The sequence below is a fragment of the Psammomys obesus genome, unplaced genomic scaffold, assembly GCF_907164565.1.
Source record: "Psammomys obesus unplaced genomic scaffold, mPsaObe1.curated_primary_1811, whole genome shotgun sequence".
Classification (NCBI taxonomy): Eukaryota; Metazoa; Chordata; class Mammalia; order Rodentia; family Muridae; genus Psammomys; species Psammomys obesus.
In genome coordinates, this window is record NW_026593982.1 from 1,393,874 (window position 1) to 1,418,193 (window position 24,320).

A 24,320-nucleotide genomic window follows, 5' to 3' on the forward strand; every position below is an offset into this window, starting at 1 on the left:
ACTAAAATCAACCAGCCAACAGTATTTCTAAAAATAAAATCTTGAATAATGTTTGCGTAATACCTGAATGTGAGCTCTCAACAGTGGTATCTGATTTGGAATCCAAATATGAAGGAACTGTTTCTAATTGTTGAACATAGTACATCCTCGAAGTATCAGATGGCTTATATGGCAACACTTGAGGCTGGACTGAGGAGTAAAGATCAGAACTGTTAGTAAGAAAACACTCACTCTCCAAACACATACCAAGTACCCGTGAATGAACTAAACATAAATTCATCTTTGCTTTCAACAGGAGCCAGAATTCTAGAGATGGGAGATACATAGCACAGCTAATTAAACTATACAAGCAAATTATCTCGTATTTTAACAAGTTATAAGGTATACATCAAAATACATATCTCCAAGTAAAAAAGACAAGGTCTGCCTATTCAAAGACCATCAGTTTAATATAGACCCTATCCATGGTATTCTTCTGTTTACATACTCATTATCATAAATCAGTAAAGGTAGAATTCAGATTTTCTGTCTTACAACAATATTAATTTTACCCTGTTCATGCAGAGACCTCTGACATAGATGTAGGTTTAACATTTTTTTCTCAGTTGGGTCTCCCTTCCTGTGCTTCTGCCACAGTCCTGAAAGCAGCATATTCTAAGGCAAGACAGCAAGTGCCCCATAGCCTGGATCTCAGGGACAGGACCTTGGAGGCACACCTAGACTACTTTTGCCACCTGAGCCAAACTCTGCCAAGCTTCCAACCAGCTAACAAGCCTGAGATGTGAAGGAAATTCCTGTTATTTTAAACTGCTGAAAATACATACATACCTGTATGTGAGTATGTGTAAATGTATATATATTTGGTAGTGCCATGGATGCGTCTAGGACCTGGTGCATGTTAGGCTTACACAGACACTATTGCTGAGCTAGATCACCAGCACCCATACAGATTTTTTTTCTCTTCATGTGTGTGTGCCTGTGCTTATGTATACATGTGTATGTTCATGTTCGCATGTGTGGGGGTGCACAGCATGTGCAGTAAGATTGGTGATCAATCTGAATAACAGGTAGTTATTGCATAAGCAAGAAATACTCAGGCTGGGCATGGTGGCACATGCCTTTAATCCCAGCACTTGAGAGGCAGAGGCAGGGAGATCTCTGTGAATTCAAAGCCAGCCTGGTCTACAAAGCAAGTCCAGGACAGCTAGGGCTTGTTACACAGAGAAACCCTGCATCGAAAAACAAACAAACAACAATAAAAACACTTTTGTGTTTAATTGTGCATTACTATGCACTATTAAAGTCTCACGTCACATTACTATGAGCCAAATGCCAATAATTCAATTGCCTGCCTTAAAAATAGTTCTTACATACTAACTTTTTATTTATTTATACAGTATTATGCCTCAGCAGGCCAGCAGAGAGCGCCAGATCTCAGTACAGAAGGCTGTGAGCCAGCATGTGGTTCCTTGGAATTGAACTCAGAACCTTTGCTAGAACAGCCAGTGCTCTTAACCGCTGAACCTACTTAATCTCTCCAGCTGACTAACTGTATTTTTACAAAAATCACTGGACAAAAGTCAGCCAGCCAGCTGGGAGGTGGTGGTACAAACCTTTAATCCCAGAAATCGGAAGGCAGAGACAGGTGGATCTCTGTCGACAAACTTGGTCTACAGATTGAGTTCCAGGACGGTCAGACAGATGTAGCATGAATTCCACCATATCTCATTAACTCTATTTAAAATTGAGATGAATATCTTATTCTTTTCAGAGGTATACAAACAAAAACTAGATATACTAATTGTGGAGCATAATGATTATATTGCAATTAGGTTTAACGATGAGAAAGACAGAAACCTTTCTAAGATAATTACACGCAAAAGTTGGGTAATGATGTAAAACCCAGTCACATTCTCTTACCATCTTTGTCATGAGAAGCTGTGATTTGCTGCACTGAGGATGATGAGGCAAACTTGGATAACTTTTGGACCACGGGGCCTAGAACTTCCTGTCCATGATCATCAGCATTAATAAAAATTTCAGATGAAAATGTGGTCTTCCCTGGACTTTCTGTTGTTATCTGAGTGACCGCATCAGACGATAACTTCCCAGAGGACGTAAGAAAGGGAGCTTTATTCTGTTCTTGTAAACTAATGACATCAAAAAAAAGGACAAAACAGCTCATATTTTTGGCAAGAAATATTTAAGTAATTAGACAACTGTAAACATAGTGCTCTCATATGTTAATAATAACCTATTTCCACAGTATCCTTCATTTGGTTAGATATATACCTTTAGATATACACTAAAAAGTGATCAAGAATGTTTCTTATTATTTATTCCAAAATATTTATTTAAGACAGGGTTTGTGTGTTTCTCTGTGTGTGTGTGTGTGTGTGTGTGTGTGTGTGTGTGTGCATATGTGTAGCCCTAGCTATGCTGGAACTCACTCTGTAGACCAGGATGGCCTCTAATTCAGAGATCTGTCTGCCTCCCAAATGCTGGAATTTAAAGGTATGCACCAACAACACCCAGCCCAAAATCTACTTTTAATTTTAATTTATAATACCATTATATAATTTTACTGAGAAAACAGTACTTCTTGGTAGAAATTAACACATTCATTTATTTATATTTAATTTGACAAATACTAAAAAATTATACTACTAAATTGCCCAGAGGACACAAAGATAAACATGAAATAAACTCTTCCCACAATAGGTTTATATTTTTTTGCTTGTTTACAATTTTATTTTTATATTAATTATTCACTTTGTATCCGTGCTGTAGCCCCCTCCCTTATTCCCTCCCAATCTCACCCTCCCTCCCTCATCTCCTCCCATGCCCCTCTAAAAGTCCACTGATAGGGGAGGTCCTCCTCCCCTTTCATCTGACCCTAGCCTATCAGATCTCATCAGGATTGGCTGCACCATCTTCCTCTGTGGCCTGGTCAGGCTGCTCCCCACTCAGGGGCAGGTGGTCAAAGAGCCAGCCAATGGTGAAACCATGAGTTCTAAATAGAGAATGGTGTAGGGGGTAAGGAGGTGAGGGGTAGAGAGAGTATGAGAGAGAGAGAGAGAGAGAATAATCAAGATTGGGAATTTATGTTAAATCAAAGTAAATGAATGACTGAATAAACAAACATTTAGGAGGAAAGGCCAGTTTTGCTTATGAAGAATTCTATAGAACACGTAAACACCTCTTACCAAAGATGGTAAAGTTTAACTCCCATTTCCAAACCCCAAGTATAAGCTTGACCTAGTGGCTAGATTTCAAGTAATACTGCCTAAGTAGTGAGAAAGCCAACCACCCCAGTGATCAAGGCTAACATCACAATGATGACTTGTGGGTATAAATTTCCCTGTGATGTGAGGGTGAATTTCACCTGTGATACGCTTTCCCCAAAATTTAAAACTTCAGTCTCATCATAAACAAACAAACAAACAAACAAACAAACAAACATCCAAGCAAACTGGAATGGAGAATCTATTTAGCAAATGTCTAGTATTCTTCAAAATTTCCAAGTCCATTAAAAACAAGGAAGGAAAAAGGATTGTCATATACCACAGAAAGCTAAGAGACACTTGCATTGTCAGAGCAAAATCCACAGACTCGCGGCCTTTCAAAAGAATTTCCTGATCACCATTGCGGAGCCTGAGAAGGCTAATGAAGCAGTGACAGAGTCTTCATCTAGTAAGGACTTCTTTTCTGGTTCATAGTTGTTGCCTTCTTACAAGCTCGTACATGGTAGGAGGGACTACACAGCTATCTGGAGAGAGAACTTTGGGTAAAGGCACTAATCTCATTCCTGAGGCACTCACTCTCACAATTTAAATGCTTCCTTGAGCCTTAGCTCCAAACACTGTCCTACTGGGGATTAGATTTTAACATGTAAATTTTTGAGAAACTAAGTATTTAGACCATCACATTCTGGTCTCAGTTCCCAAAATTCATGTCCTCACATCCAAAATACAGTCATTCCATCCCAACAGTCTTAACTCATTGCAGCAACAACTCTGAAGCTAAGTTCAGAATGTTATCTAAATACCATCTTCATCAGAGGCAGATTCAATGTACAACTTATCTCAAAACAAAATGTTCTCCAGCTGTAAATCAAAACATAGTATGTCCTTCCAGAATACAACAGTTGAACCAGCATATGATACTGTCATTCCAAAAGGGAAAAAGAGAATGGGAGAAATAGGTCCTAAGCAAGTCCTAAATCTTAAATCTCAGGAATAATCTTCAACAGAAGCTCTGTCCTCCAGTCTCACCATGACTCGATAAACAATGCCTGTGGACTTCAGTGGCTTGCTAAATCACATCACTGCAGTGTTTCTAGGTATAGAACATACAATATGTGAGCCCTAAAGCCAAACCTGAGATGGCTCAGGAGTACAGTGACATAGAGTATGAGAAAGAAGAACCTGTGAAGCAGGACTGAGCAGTGAGCACAGAAGATCCACAAGAACCCAAAATGTCTTCTTTGAAATTATTATGTCCCCAAAGTCCCTGCACTCTGGCTCATCAGAGGAAATGGCACCAATAATGCCTAAAATGTCTTTCAATATTCTTCAATATTGTTTTAAAATGTCGAGTCTGTGTATGAGAAAATGTTTTATGTAATATTTATGATTTTGAGTGTGGCTCGCTTCAAACATAGCTTAATGGTCTCTACCGCTACTCATTTTTCTGCAAATGACATAGCTTCATTTTTCTTTATAGCTGAATAGAACTCCATTGTTCACAGACAGAATGTTTTCTTTATTCATTTATCTCCTGGACATCTGGTCTGATTCTGTGACCTGACTACTGGAGACGTCTCAGTAGAACAGTTAGAACAAATATTTGCAGGTGTCTCAGAGTCCTAAGGTATATTCCCAGAACTGGCAGAGTTGAACCATATGGTATTACAGTTCTAGATTTTGAGGAATTGTCACACTACCTTCCACAGCAGCTGTCATAAGATGTATATTCCCACCAACACTATGAAAGAGTTCCTTCCCTGGCCCCACATCCTTGCCAGCATTTGTTTGATTTCCTGATATTAGCTACTCTGACTAGAGTGAGATAGAATCTCAATATAGTTTTAATTTGCATTTCCTGGTGGCTAAAGATACCAAGTATTTTTTCATTTATTTACTCTTTAGAGAACTGCTCATTTGCCCATTTACTGATTGGGTGATTAGAGTTTTGATGCTTACTTTTTTAGTTCCTACTATTTTCCAGATAGTAGTCCTGGTCAAATGAATAGCTGGCAAAGGTTTTCTCCCATTCTGCATGTTGTCTTTTCACTGTGGCTGGTATTTCCTTTGCTCTACAGAAGCTTTTTAACTTGATGAAATGTAGTCTCTCAACTCTTGCTCTGACCTCCTAAGCCACTGGAGTACTATTCAGAACGTCAAAGCCTACACAAGCCTATGCCTTCAAATACTTCCTCTACATTTGCTACAGTAGTTTCAAAGGTTTTTTAAGCCTTATGTCCAGGTCTTAATCTTTTAAATTTAATTTTTCACACAGTATGAGGCCTGCTCTCTACTTGCCATGCCATTGTATGGCATAAAAATGTAGGCAGCTCTCCAGGAATCCTTTATAAGACACTACTTTCACTCATGACTTGATATCATCTCCCAGAGTCCCCACCTCCAATAATCATATCAAGGAATAAGGTTCAACACGGGTTTTTTGTTGTTGTTGTTGTTTTTGTTTTGTGTGTTTGTTTGTTTCAATGATGGAAGCAGTCAGATCACAGGAACAACTAAACAAAATGCAAAATACCAAATGGGTCTATGGAACAGGAAAAGGACATTAAAGAAAAACAGATAAAGACCAGAAATACTTAGCAGCAACATACAAGTGCCTATTTCTTCCTTCTGGCAATTATACTATAAACTGTAACATACTGGAAATAGGAGAAGGTGAGTAGAGCCAGGTTCAGTGCAAACCTGTGATCTCAGCACTTGGAGAGGCACAAGGAGACAGATCTCTGTGAGTTTGAGGCCATTGGCTACATGAGGAACCCTGTCCCAAAAAAAACAAAAAGAAAAAAGAAAAGAAAAAAGGCGAGGGATTGCTAAAAGGAATTCTGAATGTATATTTTATATAAATATAAAGTTATTCAAAAATAAAATAATTTAGCTACTTTTGGTGGTGCATTTCTATAATTCCAGTAGTCAAGATACTGAAGGAAGGAATATGACAAATTTAGGGCCAGTCTGAGATATATAGAAAAACTCTAACTCCAAAAATGTAAAATAAAATCAATAAAAAAAAGGAAAGGAAGCATTATGTGTTATATTAGAATAAAATGAAGACTATATCCAAAACACAGAAACATTTTTAAAACTCTAGAAAAGGACACTTGTGAGGAAACAACCAGGCCAATCTCTCTTCTGACCACAGACACAAACTCTAAGTGAATGTTAGTAAACTAAATGTGCGTATTTACATGCTGTGTGCTGCCTTGCTTTCTCTCTAACATTGTGGATCATTAATACACAGGAATGAATCCTACCGGGTGGTTTCATTCCAGGAATGTAAGGTAAACTAATATTTTATAAAATCAGTGTGATTCACACCATCAACAGAATTAAGTAAAACACATATGACCATATCAACAATAGCAGAAACAATTTTGTTAACATTTCATAATTTTGCATGAAAAAACTCACAGAGGGCGGGGCTGGAGAAATGGCTCAGCAGTTAAGAGCACTGACTGCTCTTCCAGAGGATCTGGGTTCAATTCCCAACACCTACAAGGCAGCTCACAATTGTAACTCCTGTTCCAGGGGATCTGACACCCTCACATAGACATACATGCAGTCAAACACCAATGTACATAAAATAAAAATAAATTAAAAATAAAAGAAAAAACTCACTGAGGAGGAATAATTTGTATATATATAAATGTATACACACACACACACACACACACACACACACACACACACACACACACACACCTATATAACCTTGGAATACAAGTGATTTTTTTAAATTGCCAAATAGAAGATGAAAAAAAAAAAAAACCCTTTAAGCCCATTAAAATTTTCCATATAAGAAAAGTTATAAGCTTAAAATACAGAAATATTATTCATGACACTATAAAAATATCAAAAACTGGCCAGGCCCAGTGGCACACACCTATAATCCCAGCACTCAGGAGACAGAGGCAGGTGGATCTTTGTGAGTTTGAGGCCAGCGTGGTCCACAAAGCAAGTCCAGGACAGCCAAGGATATTACACAGAGAAACCCTGTCTCAAAAAACAAAACAACAAAAATACGTAGCAAGTATAACAAGAAAATATAAGAAACCTATTAATACAGGAAGAAGTTAAGGATGGCCTAAAAATGTTTTCAGGTTTTAATCAGTATCTGAAGATCATTAATCCTACTAAAACAGGGTTTCTTTGTGTAGCCTTAGCTGTCCTAGAAGTAGCACTGTAGACTAGGCTGGCCTAGGATTCACAGAGATCCACCTGCCTCTGCCTCCCAAGAGCCAGGATTAAAGGTGTGGGACACCATGACTGGCTTTATTTGGTCTCTTTAAAAGTTTTACTCTGTAACTTAGTACAAAGACCAAACTGGTTTGGAAGTCATGACTAATCCTTCTTTCTGCTGTAGCCTCCAGGATGCTAGGATTATAGGTCTGAGCCACCACAGGCAGCTTCTCTGGGCTATTTCTGTGCTTTCTTGTTAGTCTGTCTATTTCAAATAAAAAGGAAGAAGCAAAGCAGCAGCAGCAATAATCATGGCATACACAAATAACCCCAATACATAAGGCAGGATGATTACAAGTTTAAAGCAAGCCTGGACTACAGAGAAGACTCTATATCAAGAACAAAAACAGGGAAGGTGTAATGGTGTACATCTTTAATTCCAGCACCTGGAAAGCAGAGGCAGGCTGATTTCTGTAAGTTCATAACGTACCCTGTAGGTAGATAGATAGCTAGATAGAGAGACAGATAAATAGTTAAAAACAGTAAATCATAAGCCACTCAGATAAGAAAGCATGATTCTGTATAGGTATAAAAAAACTGAATTGCCAAATACCAAGATATTTATGTATTTTCAAAAAAATCGCATATAAAATATTTGATTGCATAAGAGAAAAAAAAAGGTAACTTTACAATGGTAACATGTAGCTGCTACAACATGAATAAGCAATTAAAGTGATGGTTTTCAAGCACAGGACAAATCAAAACCATGAAACATGATAGGATGTAATGATCGAGGTCAATACAATTTATGCTATTTAAAGTAACTAATAGAAATGCAATCATGAGAAAACTCAAAGAATTATAATTGTTATAATATAAATTACATATAAAATAATATATAATTCATATAATTATAAATAAAATTACTTTATTTCACAAAATAATTGTTTTATAAAAAAGTATCAATGTTCGGGCTAGAGAGATGGCTCAGTGGTTTAAGAACACTGGCTGCCCTTCCAGAGGTCCTGAGTTCAATTCCCAGCAACCACATGCTGGCTCACAACCATCTATAATGGGATCTGATGCCCTCTTCTGTCTGATGCATCGTTTGTCATGACGGTATACATGCAACTAGAGCACTCATGTATATGAATAAGTAAATCTTTTTTAAAAAGTGGCAAGGTTATGAACATCAGGAAAGTACTAAAGCTAGCTGTAAGCATGCCTTTAGTCCCAACATTTGGGAGGCAGACGCAGGCAGAGAGATCTCTTTGTGTTCCATGATAGCCTGATCTAGAGAGTGAGTTTCAGGAAAACCCTGGGCTGGCCTGGAGAGAGACCACGTCTCAATAAACAAGTCAAAAAAGAAGCCATTGAAGAAACAGCTTCAAAGGAAAGACTATTAAGCATACAGGATAACTATCATAACATGTAACTTTTAATTGTCTCTTCCGCTATAAAAGATACTAGTAGGAGATGTACAGAAGTCAGAATGACACCTGTAATGAAGCAGCATCAATTTCCTCACCTGGATGTTTTCACTGTCAATATGTAGAAAATCTTTTATGAAATGAAAACATATCATATTAAGTGATGGGGCAGGTCAACAGCTCCTTCCTAGAAGACTAAGTATAAGAAAAACTTACAACTTTCACATAACTTTTAACTCAAAAAAAAAAAAAAAAAAAAAAAAGGAAAGAAAAGAAAAGAAAAATCAAAGGAAGAAATTAAAAAATTCATACCTGAAGTGTGGTTACATGTTTCCATGTAGTATGTTCCTCTCACGTGCTGATTAACAAGTAGACAAATACAGCAAAAAAGATTCAACAGCTCATCTGACCAGCTAACCCTAGCCGTTCTGTACTCTACACAGCAGCATCAGAACACACAACCTTTTCAACTATACACTGGTAAAAATAAAAATATTATGAGGCAATTCTGGACTCGTATATACAGTGAAGTCATTCAGAGTAATTGCCATGAATACAAATGCACTTAAGAAACACATAGCACCAGTCAATGGAACAAAGAAGAAACTGAAATCTACATTAAAAACTCTCTATAAAAATATTTAAACAGAAAAAAAAAATATATATATATATAAACAGCCGGATGCAGTGGCACATGCCCATGCCTGTAATCCCAGCACTCAGGGAGGTCTACAAAGTGAGTCTAGGACAGCCATGGCTACACAGAGAAATCCTGTCTTGGAAAAACAACAACAAACTTATTTAAAAAGAATGAAGAAAATTAACAAAAAATGATGAATATATTATTAACTATTTATTCTCAAGAAGGTAGAAAAAACAAATTAAGATACAAAATAGAAGACAAAAGATAAAAGTAGAAATTAATGAAAACACACTAAAGAGGCTTAGCAAAAACCTGTATTTTAAACTCTTAACAACAATGGCAAACAGAGATAGCCAGTATAAGAAAAGAAAAGAAAAAAAAAAAAAAAAAAAGCTAATGCCACAACAGGATCTCACCATGTTGACTTAGAATAAACAAAATTTTTAAAAAGCACTGTCTCAAAACTGACACCAGAAAAAAAAAAAAAAAAAAAAAAAAAAAAACAGTATAGTCATATGCATTAAACAAATGGAACTAGTAATAAAAACTACCATCCATGACAATTTCATTAATGGGTTCTACCAAATGTACAAAACTAATTCTAAATCTTCACAGACTACCAATACTTTCATCAAGTCAGTTCAAGATTGGAAAATTACAAGTGAACACTTCCCATAAGCACAGTTGCAAGAATCTTTAAGTATCTGGCAGCCACATCAGCACAGGCTACCATGAATGAAGGATGTAGAGTGCAATCTCTACAACACGCACAATAAGTTTCCCTCCTTTCCCACTTTGGTACCTTAGCTAGATAGGTTGCCTCCTTTGGTAACAACAGGAAACTTAGGTCCTTCATGCCTGTCTTCTCTTCTAGCTACTATTAGCCCAACCCACTTGCTTTGTTCAAGCTAACCCAGATCTGCTAATGGCCAGATCTCCCTGAGAATTTTTTGTCTGAATGATTAATAAACCTTTCAAATTCTCTTGGTGTGAAGAAAACAATAATTATTAATATGAATCCATCTCGTTTCTGCCAGGGTAACCAATCAACCATGAAAAAAACATAAAGATGTCTGTAAGGGGGATGGGAGAGATTTCAGTGGTTGAAACACCTACTGATCTGCCAGAGGACCCAGAGGTTCACAGCACCTACGTGGTTCACACCTATCTGCAACTCCAGGGATCCGGCACCTTTTTTGTGGGCACTGTATACACATGGTAGAAGTGGGTTGCTAGGGAGTGGGTATTGGCAGTTGTAGCCACGCCCACTTCTGGCCCAAGTCTCTCTTCTCCCTGGTCTATGGAGATAGAACAAGGGCCCTCAAATATTCCCGAAGTCATAATTCCAGCCACTTCAGTCATTTGTCTTCCCACCATGATGAACAGTATATTTACAGCCCAGCTAAAACAAACCTCTAACCCTGATGATGTTTCTCTCTAAGAAGTATTGCTCCTCTTCTGATCATTTATTTCTCTTTTTAATTATTTAAATCTGTATAGACTCAGGAATATCTCTTTCATACTTCGGTTTGTAAATCAGCACTTAAGTTATTCAGTTCCTGAGAGTGATTTCAGAGCTTTGCCCCTGACTCCCACTCTAGGCTGGAATCAACCATTTCTCCAAAACAAAACAAACAACAACTTTTTTTTTTTTCTTATGGAGCACAGTGTTTAAACTATTTACAAGATGTAAGATATATCTGTCTCTGCAACCACAATGCTGGGATTACACATGCCCAACCCGAGGTCTGGCTTTTTCTAGTCTACGGGTACTAGAGCTCGAACTCAGCTCTTTGTGCTTTCAGGGCACTTTTCTAGCAGCTCTAACCCTCCATAGACCACAAACACAATTCTCTAACTTTCAAGATTTAAAACTCAAAAAATTGAGTTAATGAGATTTATAAGTCTAAGCACTATAAACACTGACCATGAAGTTGACATTTAAACCTTGATGTGTACAATGAATACTGCACACAATTGCTATACCTTTAATTTCTAAACATGAAAATAAAATCCATCACTTCCTAGGAGGTCTAATATTCAACCCAGAGGTTGACACCTTATTTTTTTTTTTTTTTACCCAAATTTAGTCCTTAATCACTTCAGCTTTGTAAAGAACCTTTCAACTTCTCGATCCCTTCCTTCTATAACATCTCACTGGAGTGTCGAAGATATTAAATGATTTGCCCAAAATTATGGATGAAAGTAAGTTGTAATTAGTGTTCAAGAATGTACAAGACACACTATGCAGGGAAGCAAGTGCTTGCTTTGCTTCAGTGAACTGCTACTGGGCCATTCTTTTCCCACCAGTGTCATTTGGCACAAGGAACAATGATGTGTTAGTTTCCCGGACAATAAAATTAAGTTGTCTTGAAAACTAAATGAGATTGTGAACCAATGTCACTCATACCAGTAGATTTTGAATAAACACTTCCCCCTTCTCTTTCCCAAGCCTTCTCAACCATTAACACACAGGTAATTCTCTCTTTAGCGATAGAAGACTTATGTTGGTATAATGTTCTTTTGGAATGTAAACACCTTGCCCTTGTTCATTCAAATTCTGATTTTTCTCCCCCACTTCTCTCCCAGACATTGCATTGTGATACTTATTCTAAGCATCACCTGTCTCACCTTTGTGTAAACATGCCAAAATAAAACAACCAACGACAATGTTGAGCAATGGAGAGGAAGGAGTAGGAGGGAGAGAGAAGGAGCCAGAGGACAGGAAGGACTGGGAGGCAGAAGAGCAGAGAAGAGGGCAGAAATTGGGAGAGCAGAGGATGGAGGAGAGATCTCAGAGATGAACCAGACCTAAGATATCACTAAAAGCAAGTATAATGGGTAAAATCTAAACAGTAGGAAACTATGTGGGCTTGGAGGTTTAGGATGCAATAACTATTGCCCAGCATTGTGATCTAGGTTAATTAAATAAATCCCAGTCTCTGGGTGATGATTTGGTTATGAAGCTATTTAGGATTAACCACAGCTTTACTAAAAGACATTTCAATAGTAAATATTAAATGCCAAATACAACAGACTTATAAAGGTAAAACTATAATCAGTGATGAATTATTAATATTAGGCTGGTAAGACAAATCTAATTAGTCTGACCATGAATTTAGTTTCTATTCCTGTAATACAAGGTGAAGGAGGCTTCATATCCAGGAACATCATAATGAAACATATCACAGTTGGGCTGACTAAAGTGTTTATGTGCCAAAACAGTCAACACTATAAAGTTACGGGACTTTTTAAAATTTCTCTTTTAAATAATAAATATAATAGAAAAATCATGAGCTAGAAAGGGAGGAGAGAAATACATAGAAAACATGCAAGGAAATAAGGTTAATCATGACCATGAACTTAACTGGACTGAGAAATGACTGGATGTGTCTGAGGTATTTACAGAGTTAATTAGATCACGACAACTCTGATCTAAGAATAGCTTAAACTACTGATGGGTTCAAAATGAGAGGGCCAGGCATAGTGGCACATGCCCAGTGGCAGAGGCAGGTGGATCTTTGTTAGATTGAGGCCAGCCTGGTCTACAAAGTAAGTCTAGGACAGCCAAAGATGGAGACACAGAGAAGCCCTGTCTCAAAAAAACAAAACAAATGAACAAGAAAGGAAAAAAAAAAATGAGATGGTAGAACTATTCAAAATGAGAAATAGTTGGAGAAATTAGATCACTATGGGCATTTTTCCAAGGGTCTCCTCATCATCTTGTAGCCATGATTATGTTGAAGCAAACAAGTATCAGCTGACCCCTCTAAAACCATAACCAAAATAAATCTCTCCCCACTCATGTTACAACCTCTAAGGAAATCTTAAGTGCATCTCCAAAATAAATATAAATAGTAAGCCAGGCGTGGTGATGCACGCCCGTGATCCCAGTGCTTGAGAGGCATAGGCAGGCGGATCTCTGAGTTTGATGGCAGCCTGGTCTACACAGGGGGTCCAGGACAGCCTGTGATATACAAAGAAACACTGTCTGGGGTGGAGGGAAGGTGGTAAACTGTACCACTGGGTGACCAAAGGCTCTTTTCAACGTTTTCCATTTCTTACATCTGACATCACGTCTTGCAAAAAACTTTTCACATGTTCTATTATTTACATTACCTTCCTACACACATTTACTTACTTATATACGTCTTAAAAGAGTTCTACCAGACCAGTTAGATTCAATCTCCTATGAGGAAATCACACTGCCCTCACCCCCACCCTAAAGTCTTTCTGTTTGCTTAACTATTTAAAATCTTGTTACAAATTCCATCAGTTTGCCTGTTATCACAATGACTCACCCATCTGCAGATACTGGAGTCCCCTCTGGTTTGGAATATTCTTCCAAATCTGAAATGTTCACTTGTGTTTGCCTTGAGGTTACTATCTGGCTAGTCTGAGAAGTTTTGGCTTTCAAGTCCTGAAAAATAGTCTTACTATCTGGAAGAGAAGACTGTGTGACTTGCAAGTCCAGTGGAGATTTAGGTCCTAGAAAATCTAAAGATTCTTGATCCTGTGCTACAGGTTTACAGGTCAGTAATTTGGAGGTTGGTTCCAATGACCTTGAAGATATAATTCGCAGATCAGCATTACACTCACTATTAGTCCTTGTTTTAGAAGCAGGATCCAATGAATGAAACCTTTCATCTAAGGTTCCACTATCCAACTTGGAAGAAGTCTTGGGACAAAGAGTTATGCGAACACATGAAAGTGCTTTTCTATTTGATGGAGAACATGGATCTGTGCAGTGGTCAGGGGCTGACTGGGAGATATTACTGATCTTGGCTTCAATATTTACCATATTAGGAAAGTATGATTGAGGTATGTGCTCAATCTTTTCTACTGAGCAATCCTGACCTTGAGAAAGGGGGTACTGCTGTGTTCTCATGTGGCCATCTACATCTGGGGCATCACATTGCTGCTCATCAAGAAAATCAGGAGGAAGGTCTGCAACTATATAATCCTGGCACTTAGGAAAGAAAGAGAGGTCTTCTCTTATTTCATGATCTACATGTGGGGCTTTGCTTTGCTCAAAGAGTTCTCGTTGTTCAAGGAAAATGCAAGAAGGAAGATCAGGAGTTATAGTTACATTCTTCTCTTTTACCTCTAGTGTGGGACTTAGTTTGTCCTGGTTAATGATGGTATCCTTACCAGAAAACTGAACTCCCCTGAAACTGCTGTAATTTGTATTGACACAGGATTCAGAACGGCTGACTTTAAAATCTGATTTTTCTAAGAGTTCTTCTTTTTGATGGAAATGCTCAAAACCAAGAGGTAAATTTTGCCCTTGCCTACTACCTACAGTCACTGGTGAATGACTATGCCTTTTAAGTGATGAAGGGAAAAAGGTTTTCTGTTTAAGAGTTCTAGGAGAAATGTGCTCTTCAGGGATATGAGGCTTAAATACCCCTGAGGCTGACGGTCCAATACTCTGACTACCTGCAGTAACATCAACCTTAAAAACAGAGGGACTGGAAATGCACTTAGAGTGTACGTGAGAAGAAAAAGTGATGGAGGTAGTAAACTGCTTCTTGGGGTCAGGGGGCAGCATTTGTGATGAGGAAGGAAAATCCATTTCTTTAGCTGGCACACAAGTAGGTTCTACTAATCCTGATGGCTGGGAGTCCATGTTTGCATGGAATGACATTCCAAGACCCTTGCTAATTTTGATGTCACTGGGTGCAAGTTTTTGAAATGGGGAATGATTTTGTAACTGAAAGGAATTCCAAACTTTGAAATGGGAATTGCTCTGATCTATCGATCTGGAAAGGTTGATGTGCCTGCCTCTCCATGATGGTGGGCTCCGTTGTCCTCTAATCAAGTCTGCAGGTTCAACAGACCGGAAAACACAACGGCGGCTGTCTGGTCGTGGTTGTTCAGCAGTCAGAGTCCTGAAACATTCTTTCCCATGGCTCTCAATAACAATGTGACTACATACAGCTTCCGGCACACATCCTATTCCCCGTGGACTCTGCAAGCCCTAGAAAACAAAAATAGGTTCCCACTTAGAGTAACCCTAAAGTAACCCAATAGTCATATACTGATTAGTTTTATATCCAAGCTAAAAATGACCATTATGGTCATCTTATTTGTCTATAACACAGATCAAAGGAAGAGAAGGAAAAAAAAAGAAACTTCATATAATAAAATGGTTCATGATAATGAAGAACACTTAGGAAACTCTTTTAAAATTATTCTACTTGGGACTGGAGAGATGGCTCAGTAGTTAAGAGCTCTCGCTGCCCTTCCTGAGGGGCTATGTTCAGTTCCCAGTATTTACATCAGGCAAGTCACAACTATCTGTAAATTCAGCTCCAGGGATTCAATGCCTCTGGCCTCCAAGGGCACCTACATTCATGTACACATGCCTACATGTAGACACATATAATAAAAATAGCAGGGCGTGGAGATACAAGCCTTTAATTCTAGCACTCAGGAGGCAGAGGCAGGTGGATCTCTGTGTTGGAGGCCAGCCTGGTCTACAGAGCAAGTTCCAGGATAGCCACAGCTATGCAGAAAAACCCTGTCTTGAAAAACCAATAATGATGATGATGATGATGAAGATGACAAACACACACACAAGAACTCTGTGGATGTAGCTCAGTGGTAAAGTGCTCCCCTACCATGTTTAATGGTGTAGGTTTGATCCCCAGCATAACACACATACAAACAAACAAAGAGGGTAACACAGTTATGTCAATAAACAGAACATAAAGATGAGGAAAAAGAAAATTAAAACAATGTTCAACAACAAAAAACATTAGAAAATGTAAGTTAAAATCACAACAAATACTTGGGAGACAAGATCTCTGCAAGTTACAGGCTGGTCTACACAATGAGTTCCAGGACAGTCAGAGCTACATAGTAAGACCCTGTCTCAAAACAAAACAAAAACAACAACAACAACAACAAAAACCCCACCAAAATCAAAAAAACAAATTCACAGTAAAATGTTACTCTAGGGGCTGGACAGATGTTTTAGTGGTTAAGAGCACTTACTGCTCTTGCAGGGGACCCAGGTTCAATTCCCAGAACCCACATCAGACTAGCTCCAGGGGATACAACATTCTCTAGCCTCCATGGGCACCTGCATGCATATACACATAAACTCATACAGGTACATTCACATCTTATATGTTGTATTATATACATAGGTAGATATAATTTTTTGTTTTTTAACTTTTATTGATTACACTTTATTCACTTTGTATCCCCTATAAGCTATAGCATAATCTTTAAAGTCTTACTACAACCCTATCGGAATAGCTATGGTCACTTCTCCTTCAGTGATGTGGCTACCCCGAGCCCAAGGTGAGCTCACAGACACTGAAACGTCAGAAACAAATGCACACGCACATACACAGCAACATAAATGTCACAACTGTTTATAAAGCCTAAAATTGAGAACTCACTAAAATGTTCTCTACAAGTGAGTATTTAAACAAACTGTGGGCAACACAAAGATTAAGCTATTGATAAAAGTGACATCCCAATGAGTCTCTAAAGAATTGTCCTTAATTCAAATATTCTGAATAAAAAAGGTCAACATAAAAAGCTGCATGCTATATGACTTCATTTAATGACATTCTTGAGATTACAAAGTACAGAAAAGGGGACCAGAACAGGGGTTGGCAAATGTTCCAGAAGAGGTAGGAGGAGAGATGCATGGATGTAGCTATGACAGGGCAGCCTTAGTTTGTGAAAATCAGATTTTCGTATCCTGATTGTACTAAAGCCAACATCATGACTGGGGCAGATCGTGAAAACTTTGCAGGATACTAGCTTGGCATAGTGGTGCACACCTTCAATCACAGCACTTGAGAAGCGGAGGAAAGCAGGCACATCTCTGTCAACCTAAGGCCAGCCTGGTCTACAAAATGAGTTCCAGGGCAGCCAGACCCTGTCACAAACAAACAAAGATAACATAACAAAGCAAAACAAAAACTTTGTAGGACATGATCACTGAAGAAACTGGATGTAGCAGGACACATGCACTCTCTAGACTATTTCTGCATGTGATGGTACAACTTAAAACAATATTTGGGTTTTTTTTTTTTTTTTTAACTCAATTAAGTACACCAAGGTTGGTTTTGTTTGTTTGTTTGGTTTTTCGAGACAGGGTTTTTCTGTATAGCCTTGGCTGTCCTGGACTCACTTTGTAGGCTGGCCTTGAACTCACAGAGATCCACCTGCCTCTGCCTCCCTGGGTGCTGGGATTACAGGTGTGTGCCACTGCAACTGGCTAAGTTGCCATTTTTTAATCTGTGGCTTCTAATTACCCTGAAACCTCTAAACACATCACTGGGAAATCAATGCCCTAACTTGAAAAATAAAAATGTCCTCCAGTTTCAAAACTGGGAATCATTACCGACTGATAATCATGTAAAATGTGTTTCTCTTTCTCTTGGCCTACTTCCTCCTGTGGCTTCTTTTCATTACCACTCTATGGCCTACCTCTTCCTGTGGCAGCTTTCATGTTTCCATAATAAACAAATTTCATAGTGATCTTTTCACTTTAAAAGCTCTTTAGATTTCAGGATGGCAACATGACTTCCTGCCAAGCCTGACTCAGTTCAATGCCCGGAACCGACACGGTGGGAGAAAAAAAACAGACTCTTACAAGCTCTCCTCTGACCTTCACAGGCATGCTGTGGCACCCCCACAAAATGAATATATGTCAATTACTTCTAAATTCGTAATGCTTTAGTACCTGTCAAACATTATTTTTAAACTATTCTTCCTAAAATCTTATGATAAGCCAACATATTGACAGATATAAGAGGCTCTTTTTTTAAAAAGCTACTGTTAATGGCTAAGAAATGGTATCAAACTAAGTGTCCAATATGGATGGAGAAAAAAATGTGGTATATGTACAGAATGGAAAATTATCACTCATAAGGAATGAATACATCTGCTGATTCTTTTCTTTTCTACATATATGAGTGTTTTGCCTGCATGTATGTATGGGTAGCACATGCTGGTGACTTCGAGGGCCAGAAGACAATGTCAGATTCCTGGAACTGGCGTTATGGATAGTTGTGATTCTGGGTGCTGGGAACTGAACCCTGATCCTCTTCTAGGACAAATGCTCTTAAACACTGAGGCATTTCTCCAGCCCCGTATCATGTATATATAAAATTCAAAAGCATATTGAAGAGCAAGCAGAGAACCAATACATGTCAAGATAAGAAATAAAGACAAGGGTAGGAAAGGAGAGCCAAACAATGGCATCTGTGGAGGAGTATTGGTTTGGTTTGGTTTGGTTTTTGAAATGTAATCTTGCTAAATAGCCTAGGCTTTCTTTGAACTTGCCATCCTCTGTCCTTAGCCTCCAAATACAGGAATTAAAGTGCATGTTACCATATCCAGCTCAGTGGCATCTGTTAATGTTCTGTTTCTCAAGCTGGAGAGGAAACACCAGAATAAATTCTCTTTAGATAAGTGCTTTCATTCAAGAAAAAGTTCACTAAAGAAGAAAAATAAACCCTATTAAAAAGAAAGCTGAGCAGGGTGTGGCGACACACACCTGTGATCCCAGCACGCAGGAAGACAGAGGCAGTCGGATCTCTGTGAGTTTGAGGCCAGCCTGGTCTACAAAATGAGTCTAAAACAGCCAAGGCTACACAGAGAAACCCTGTCTCAAAAAAACAACCAAACAAACAAACAAAAACATAAAAAGAAAGCTGTTTGTGCATAAAACTACTTTATTCTTTAAAGAACATATACTTCTGAAACAACTTCCAACTTCTCAATTTAAGGAGGTAAAGGAGACATTTAATCTTTCAATTGTAAAAATGCATTGGCAAAACAACTCGATTCTTTTACTATAATAAATTTGGAATTAAATAAAAACTTACAGAATCTAGTCTGTCAATCTTAACTTTTAGAAAATTAAGACTCTAACACTTTACTCCAAGATTATCAGCAACTCATCTGGGGTCATCAATGCCAAGTAGGAGCTCTAATTTCTACTGCCCTTTCACAGTTTCAGTTTTCATTTCTAGGTTTCTTTTATACCTCAGACAAGTGAGTTGCTCTTCCATGACCAAACAACTTTGCCTTTATCTCTTCTACTTTCCTCCTGTCATCTTCATTTAATTCTGAAATGGAGTATCCATAATCACGTTCTAAATTAAGCTTTAAATTCCAGGCTGGAGAAAAATCACAAACAGTTGAGATTAAAAAACTGTGAAACTGGTAATTTTTCAATTGCTACACAAATTAATTTAAAAAAAAAAAAAAAAAAAAGGAAAGGAAAGCAAAGAAAAGAAAAACTCACCAATACCTGCCCCTTACTGTACAACAAAAAGCTGAGCATGTGGTCAAGTTATGTGACACATTAGTTCCTAAGAGGCAATTTCACTGAAAAGTCTACCCACCTGCCAGAACAGAGAATTACAGGTATGTGCCACCATACATAAACTAAAGTCTGGGTTTTTTTTTTTTTTTTAAACCAACCTCTACAGATATATCTCTAAAAGAAGCCACTCTACATATAGTATTTAAATCATTAATCTGAATTTTTCTTCTAATCAAAAAGTCTCTTTATCTCCCCTTGGTACCTGCTATAGTTACTAATGCTTCTATGATACCCAATACTTTAGGTTAACAAACAAAACTAGGGAGATGTTGACATAATCAAAATGTACAAGAAACAGCACAGGCAGTTAACCTCAAGATTCCAAACCAGTCCTGAACCACTTGTAAGTTAAAACCCAAAACACATTTCCTTATGTCTTAAAGATTGTTATATCTCTTTTACAAAGATTCTATAAGAGATTAAAGATATCCTCTTTTAGACACACACCTCTAACTAGTACTAAAAACCTTGATAAGTATTTTCCCTAGACCTTAGATCAGCTCCAAAAATTTCATTATAAAGCAAACAGAAAGCATATATAGCTTTAGTATACAAAATAACTTACAGAAGATCAAATTGAAAACATCTGTGTCCCCATAAACTCATACTAACACTACTGATCATATATTTTATTTAGAATTCCAAATGTCTCATTTTAAACTGCTAAGCTATAATGTTCACAACCACGAACACGCCTGTATGACAGCTAGTTCTTACCTCGGGCTTGGGCTCGGACCCGACACTCCTCCTCCTCTGCATTTTTAAGTATCTGTTTGGCTTGATTCAGTGAGGATTCGCACTGCAGAAGGTACTTCACATGTGCACCCAATGAATCTACACTACCACAGTAATCCTCACTCTCTGACAACCCCTCCTCTTCTCTGCTATCTGGTATGCTTGTCTTGGTTGAAGTATATGGAATGAAGTTTAGAAAAACATCAGAAACGGATTCTAAAGTCTCCGGTAAATTACTGTCCCATGAATAGCAACCATCACTTACGTCACTACTCGAGTCACTCTTTATGATTGTCATCATAGGGATAATAATTTTATTCCCAATGCCTGTTCTGTAACCTTCAGGTTCAGACCTCATTACAGACCTGGCAGCATCATACGGCCTGAAAGTTTCATCAAATGACACTCTAGCTGTGCCTTCTGCTTCCTGTAGAGGACTTCTAATTGTAGTTGAGCTAATAAACTCCCAATTTTCAACACCCCTCTGGCACATAAGGTTCGTCTGTGTGCCAATGTCCTTTTGTTCATACTCCACGTGTGGGGCTTCCTCTGTAAACAGCCCCCTTTGGGCACGAACATCAGTTGTGGGGGGTTCTTTGAAGCAAACCACCTTCTTGGATTGTATAAATGAAACATCGTTAACATCTCTGAAAGGGACTAAGGGAGCAGGGAAATTGCATCGTTTCAGTGCTATATTTTCTGCCTCCATTAAAAGAGTCCGAATTTCTTTAAGAGTTTTGGAACCAGGATCTATATCCCGGATTTCTTCATAGCCAACATCGCCAAAACCTGAAGATTCTGGCTTACACATGGTAACTCCATCATCAATTTGTGAATTTAAGGGTATACTGTTTGTATTGAGACAAGACTCAGGAGAATTCAAATGATCTATCAGCTTTTGGACATGTTCTGACACAACCTGGTGGTTTTCACTGTGTGAATAAGTACCAAAAGAAACTGTAGATGAACCCGAAATCTGGTCAGCTTGACCAAGGCCACTTGAAACCTTCAGAGAATCTTCAGTTAGATGTCTGTCTAACAGTTCTTGTGGGTAAAACGTATCCGACTCCTCTCTGTGAGAATAGTAACCGGACAGAGGGGCTGGTGAAGCTGTGCTTACAACAGTTGGTTCAGAGACAGTTGAAATCTTCGGAATATCTCCACTTTGATCTCTATCTGGTAACTGTTTTTGAACAATATTAACTGGTTTTACTTTTTCAGCGTAGGAATCATGAACAGCTGTTGGTACTGGAGTCTTTTGGTCATCTGGCCTGTTCACAGTTGAAACTGCAGGCTTCTCTCTATGTATGTAGAACCTATGAGTAACTGTTGGCGACACAGTATTCTGGTCCTGTGGATCTGCAACTGAAATATCCTTGTGTGAGTAGGAACCAAAGGAGATTGAAGATCTCCTATTCTGGTCAGATAGTTCAAGAATAGTTGAAGCCTTCAGAGAATTTTCAGTAGGGTTGTGATCTGATGAGGCCTTTGGGTAAAAATCAATGAACTTTTCTCTATGGACATAAGAACTAGAAGATCCTGTTGGTGTCCCAGGCGTCTGTGCTGAGTGCACAGAACCAGCTGATGCTTTGCCAGCCTCTTCTGTTAGATGGCTGGCCAGCAACTCCTGTGGAGATAAAGCACTGGCCTCTGTCTGTGGGTAGTAGCTTAAAGGTTCTGTCGGTTTCTCAGCCTTTTGGACAGCTGGTCCAGGATGAACAAAAGCATCTACTGCAGCTCTACCAGTATTTGGCAACTTCTGCTGATGAAAACCACTAAGCTTCTCTCTACTTGAGTGAGAGACTACCTGTGACCCCATCTTCTGATCAGTAGAGCCAGAGCCTGCTGCTTTCAAAGATATTTCAGTAAGATCTGCTAACTCCTGCTTGTAAGAGATGAGGGGCGTCTCATCATGTGAGTAAGAGACAGAAGGCACTACTCCAGGAACACCTAAAATTTGCAAGGCTTCTTCAGTAAGATCTGGTAAATCCTGCTGGTAAGAGACACTAGGCCTCTCTCTAAGTAAGGGAACAGAAGACACTATTGGTGTTTCAGTTTTCTGTGCAGTAGGTCTAACACCACCTAAAACTTTCAAAGCTTTTTCACTAAGATCTGGAACCTCTTGCTGGTAAGATATGGTAGGCTTCTCTCTGGATAAGTGGGAAGTAGAAGGTGGTGTTAGTATCCCAGTCTTGTGGTCAGTTGTTCCAGGAACAACTGAACCTTTCTTAGTGTTTTCAGTTAGATGACTATATGGCAACTCTTGGTGATAAGAAGCATTCTGGACTTTTTCATACTCTGGATTTGAGTATGGAAAAGAAGTGATGACAGGTGGCCCACTCTTCTCATCAGTTGGTCCAGAAGCAACCGAAGCTTTGTGACCTTCCTCAGTTAGTTGACTAGCTGACTGACGGTAGATAATAATGGGCTTTTCTCTAAAAGAATAGGAAGTAGAATATACTGATGGCTCCCCACTCTTCTGATCAGCTGGTCCTGCAGAAACTTCTGTAGGAAGATGACCATCTGACAAGGCCTGTTGGTAGAAAATAATGGACTTCTCTCTAACTCCAACTGCAAGGGAACTTGAAGGCCTTGCTGATATATCAGTCTTCTGCTTAGCTGATCCAGAAAAAGCTTCCACCTTTAACTTCTCTGCAGTTACAGGACTGTCTAGCAAACCAGGTTGATAGAAAATGAGGGGCTCCTGTCCAGTGGGGTAGGAACTTGAAGATATGGCTGATGTCGTAGTGTTCTGGGCAGATGAGCCAGGAGCAGCTGAAGCTTGCAGAATCTCCTCAGGTAAGGCTTGTTGGTAGAAAATAATGGGCTTCTCTCCAACTGGGTAGGAACCGAAGGGTCCTGCTGGTGTACCAGTCCTCTGCTCAGTTGGTGCAGAAATCCCTGGAACTTTGAAAGACTCTGTGGATAAAGGGTTACCTGGCAAGCCAGGCTGGTAAAAAATAATGGACTCTTCTGTGGGGGGGTAAGAACTAGGAGATACTGTTGATGCTCCAGTGCTCTGGTCAGGTGGTCTAGGAGCAGCTGAAACTTTCAGAGACTCTCCAGGCAAAAGACCACCTGGCAGGGCCTGTTGGTAGAGAATACTAGGTGTTTCTTTTGATGAACCAGAAGTAGAGGATACTGTTTGTGTCACTGTTTTCAGGTCTACTGATCCAGTTGTACCCGAGACTTTCTGGGTCTCTTCAGTTAGGTGGCTGTCTGGAAACTTCTGCTGATGAGAAATACTAGGCCTCTCTTTATATGAGTAGGAAGCAGAGGTTAGAGCTGACATACCAGATAGCTCATCAGGTGACTTAGAAGTTTTGAAAGCCTGATGACTCAAATAACTTTCTGGCAAAGCCTGGTGATAAAAGGTATGAGGCTTTTCTCCTTGTGAATGAGAAGTAGATGGCAGTGCAGTTATCCCAATGTTCTGGACAGGTGACACAGGAAGAGATAAACCTTGTGTAGACTCTTCACTTAAGTGATTCTCTGGCAACTCCTGTTGGTAGAAATCAGTGTATGTACCAGTAGAGGCTGAAGCTGGAACATCATACTTCTGGTCAGTCTGCCTAGGAGCAGATGAAGATTTTATAATGTCTTCAGGTAAATGACTGCTTGTCAAGGTCTGTTCATAGGAAACACCAGGCTTGTCACTTTGTAAGTAAGAAGTTACTGTTGGGAAGCTACTCTTCTGGTCACCCAGCCTAGGA

General features: G+C 38.9%; 1 protein-coding gene across 1 annotated transcript in view; it reads right to left on the reverse strand.

Moving 5' to 3' along the window:
- The window catches only part of Alms1 (ALMS1 centrosome and basal body associated protein), a 98,438-nt gene that overhangs the window by 44,628 nt on the left and 29,490 nt on the right, over positions 1–24,320 (reverse strand). Inside the window, exons 9-13 of the mRNA XM_055617635.1 lie at positions 20,590–24,314; positions 19,530–19,663; positions 13,814–15,492; positions 1,921–2,150; positions 64–189 (exon numbers count right to left, since the gene is read on the reverse strand). Coding sequence (XP_055473610.1) covers positions 64–189; positions 1,921–2,150; positions 13,814–15,492; positions 19,530–19,663; positions 20,590–24,314 — 5,894 coding nt within the window. The remainder of the gene's footprint in view (positions 1–63; positions 190–1,920; positions 2,151–13,813; positions 15,493–19,529; positions 19,664–20,589; positions 24,315–24,320) is intronic.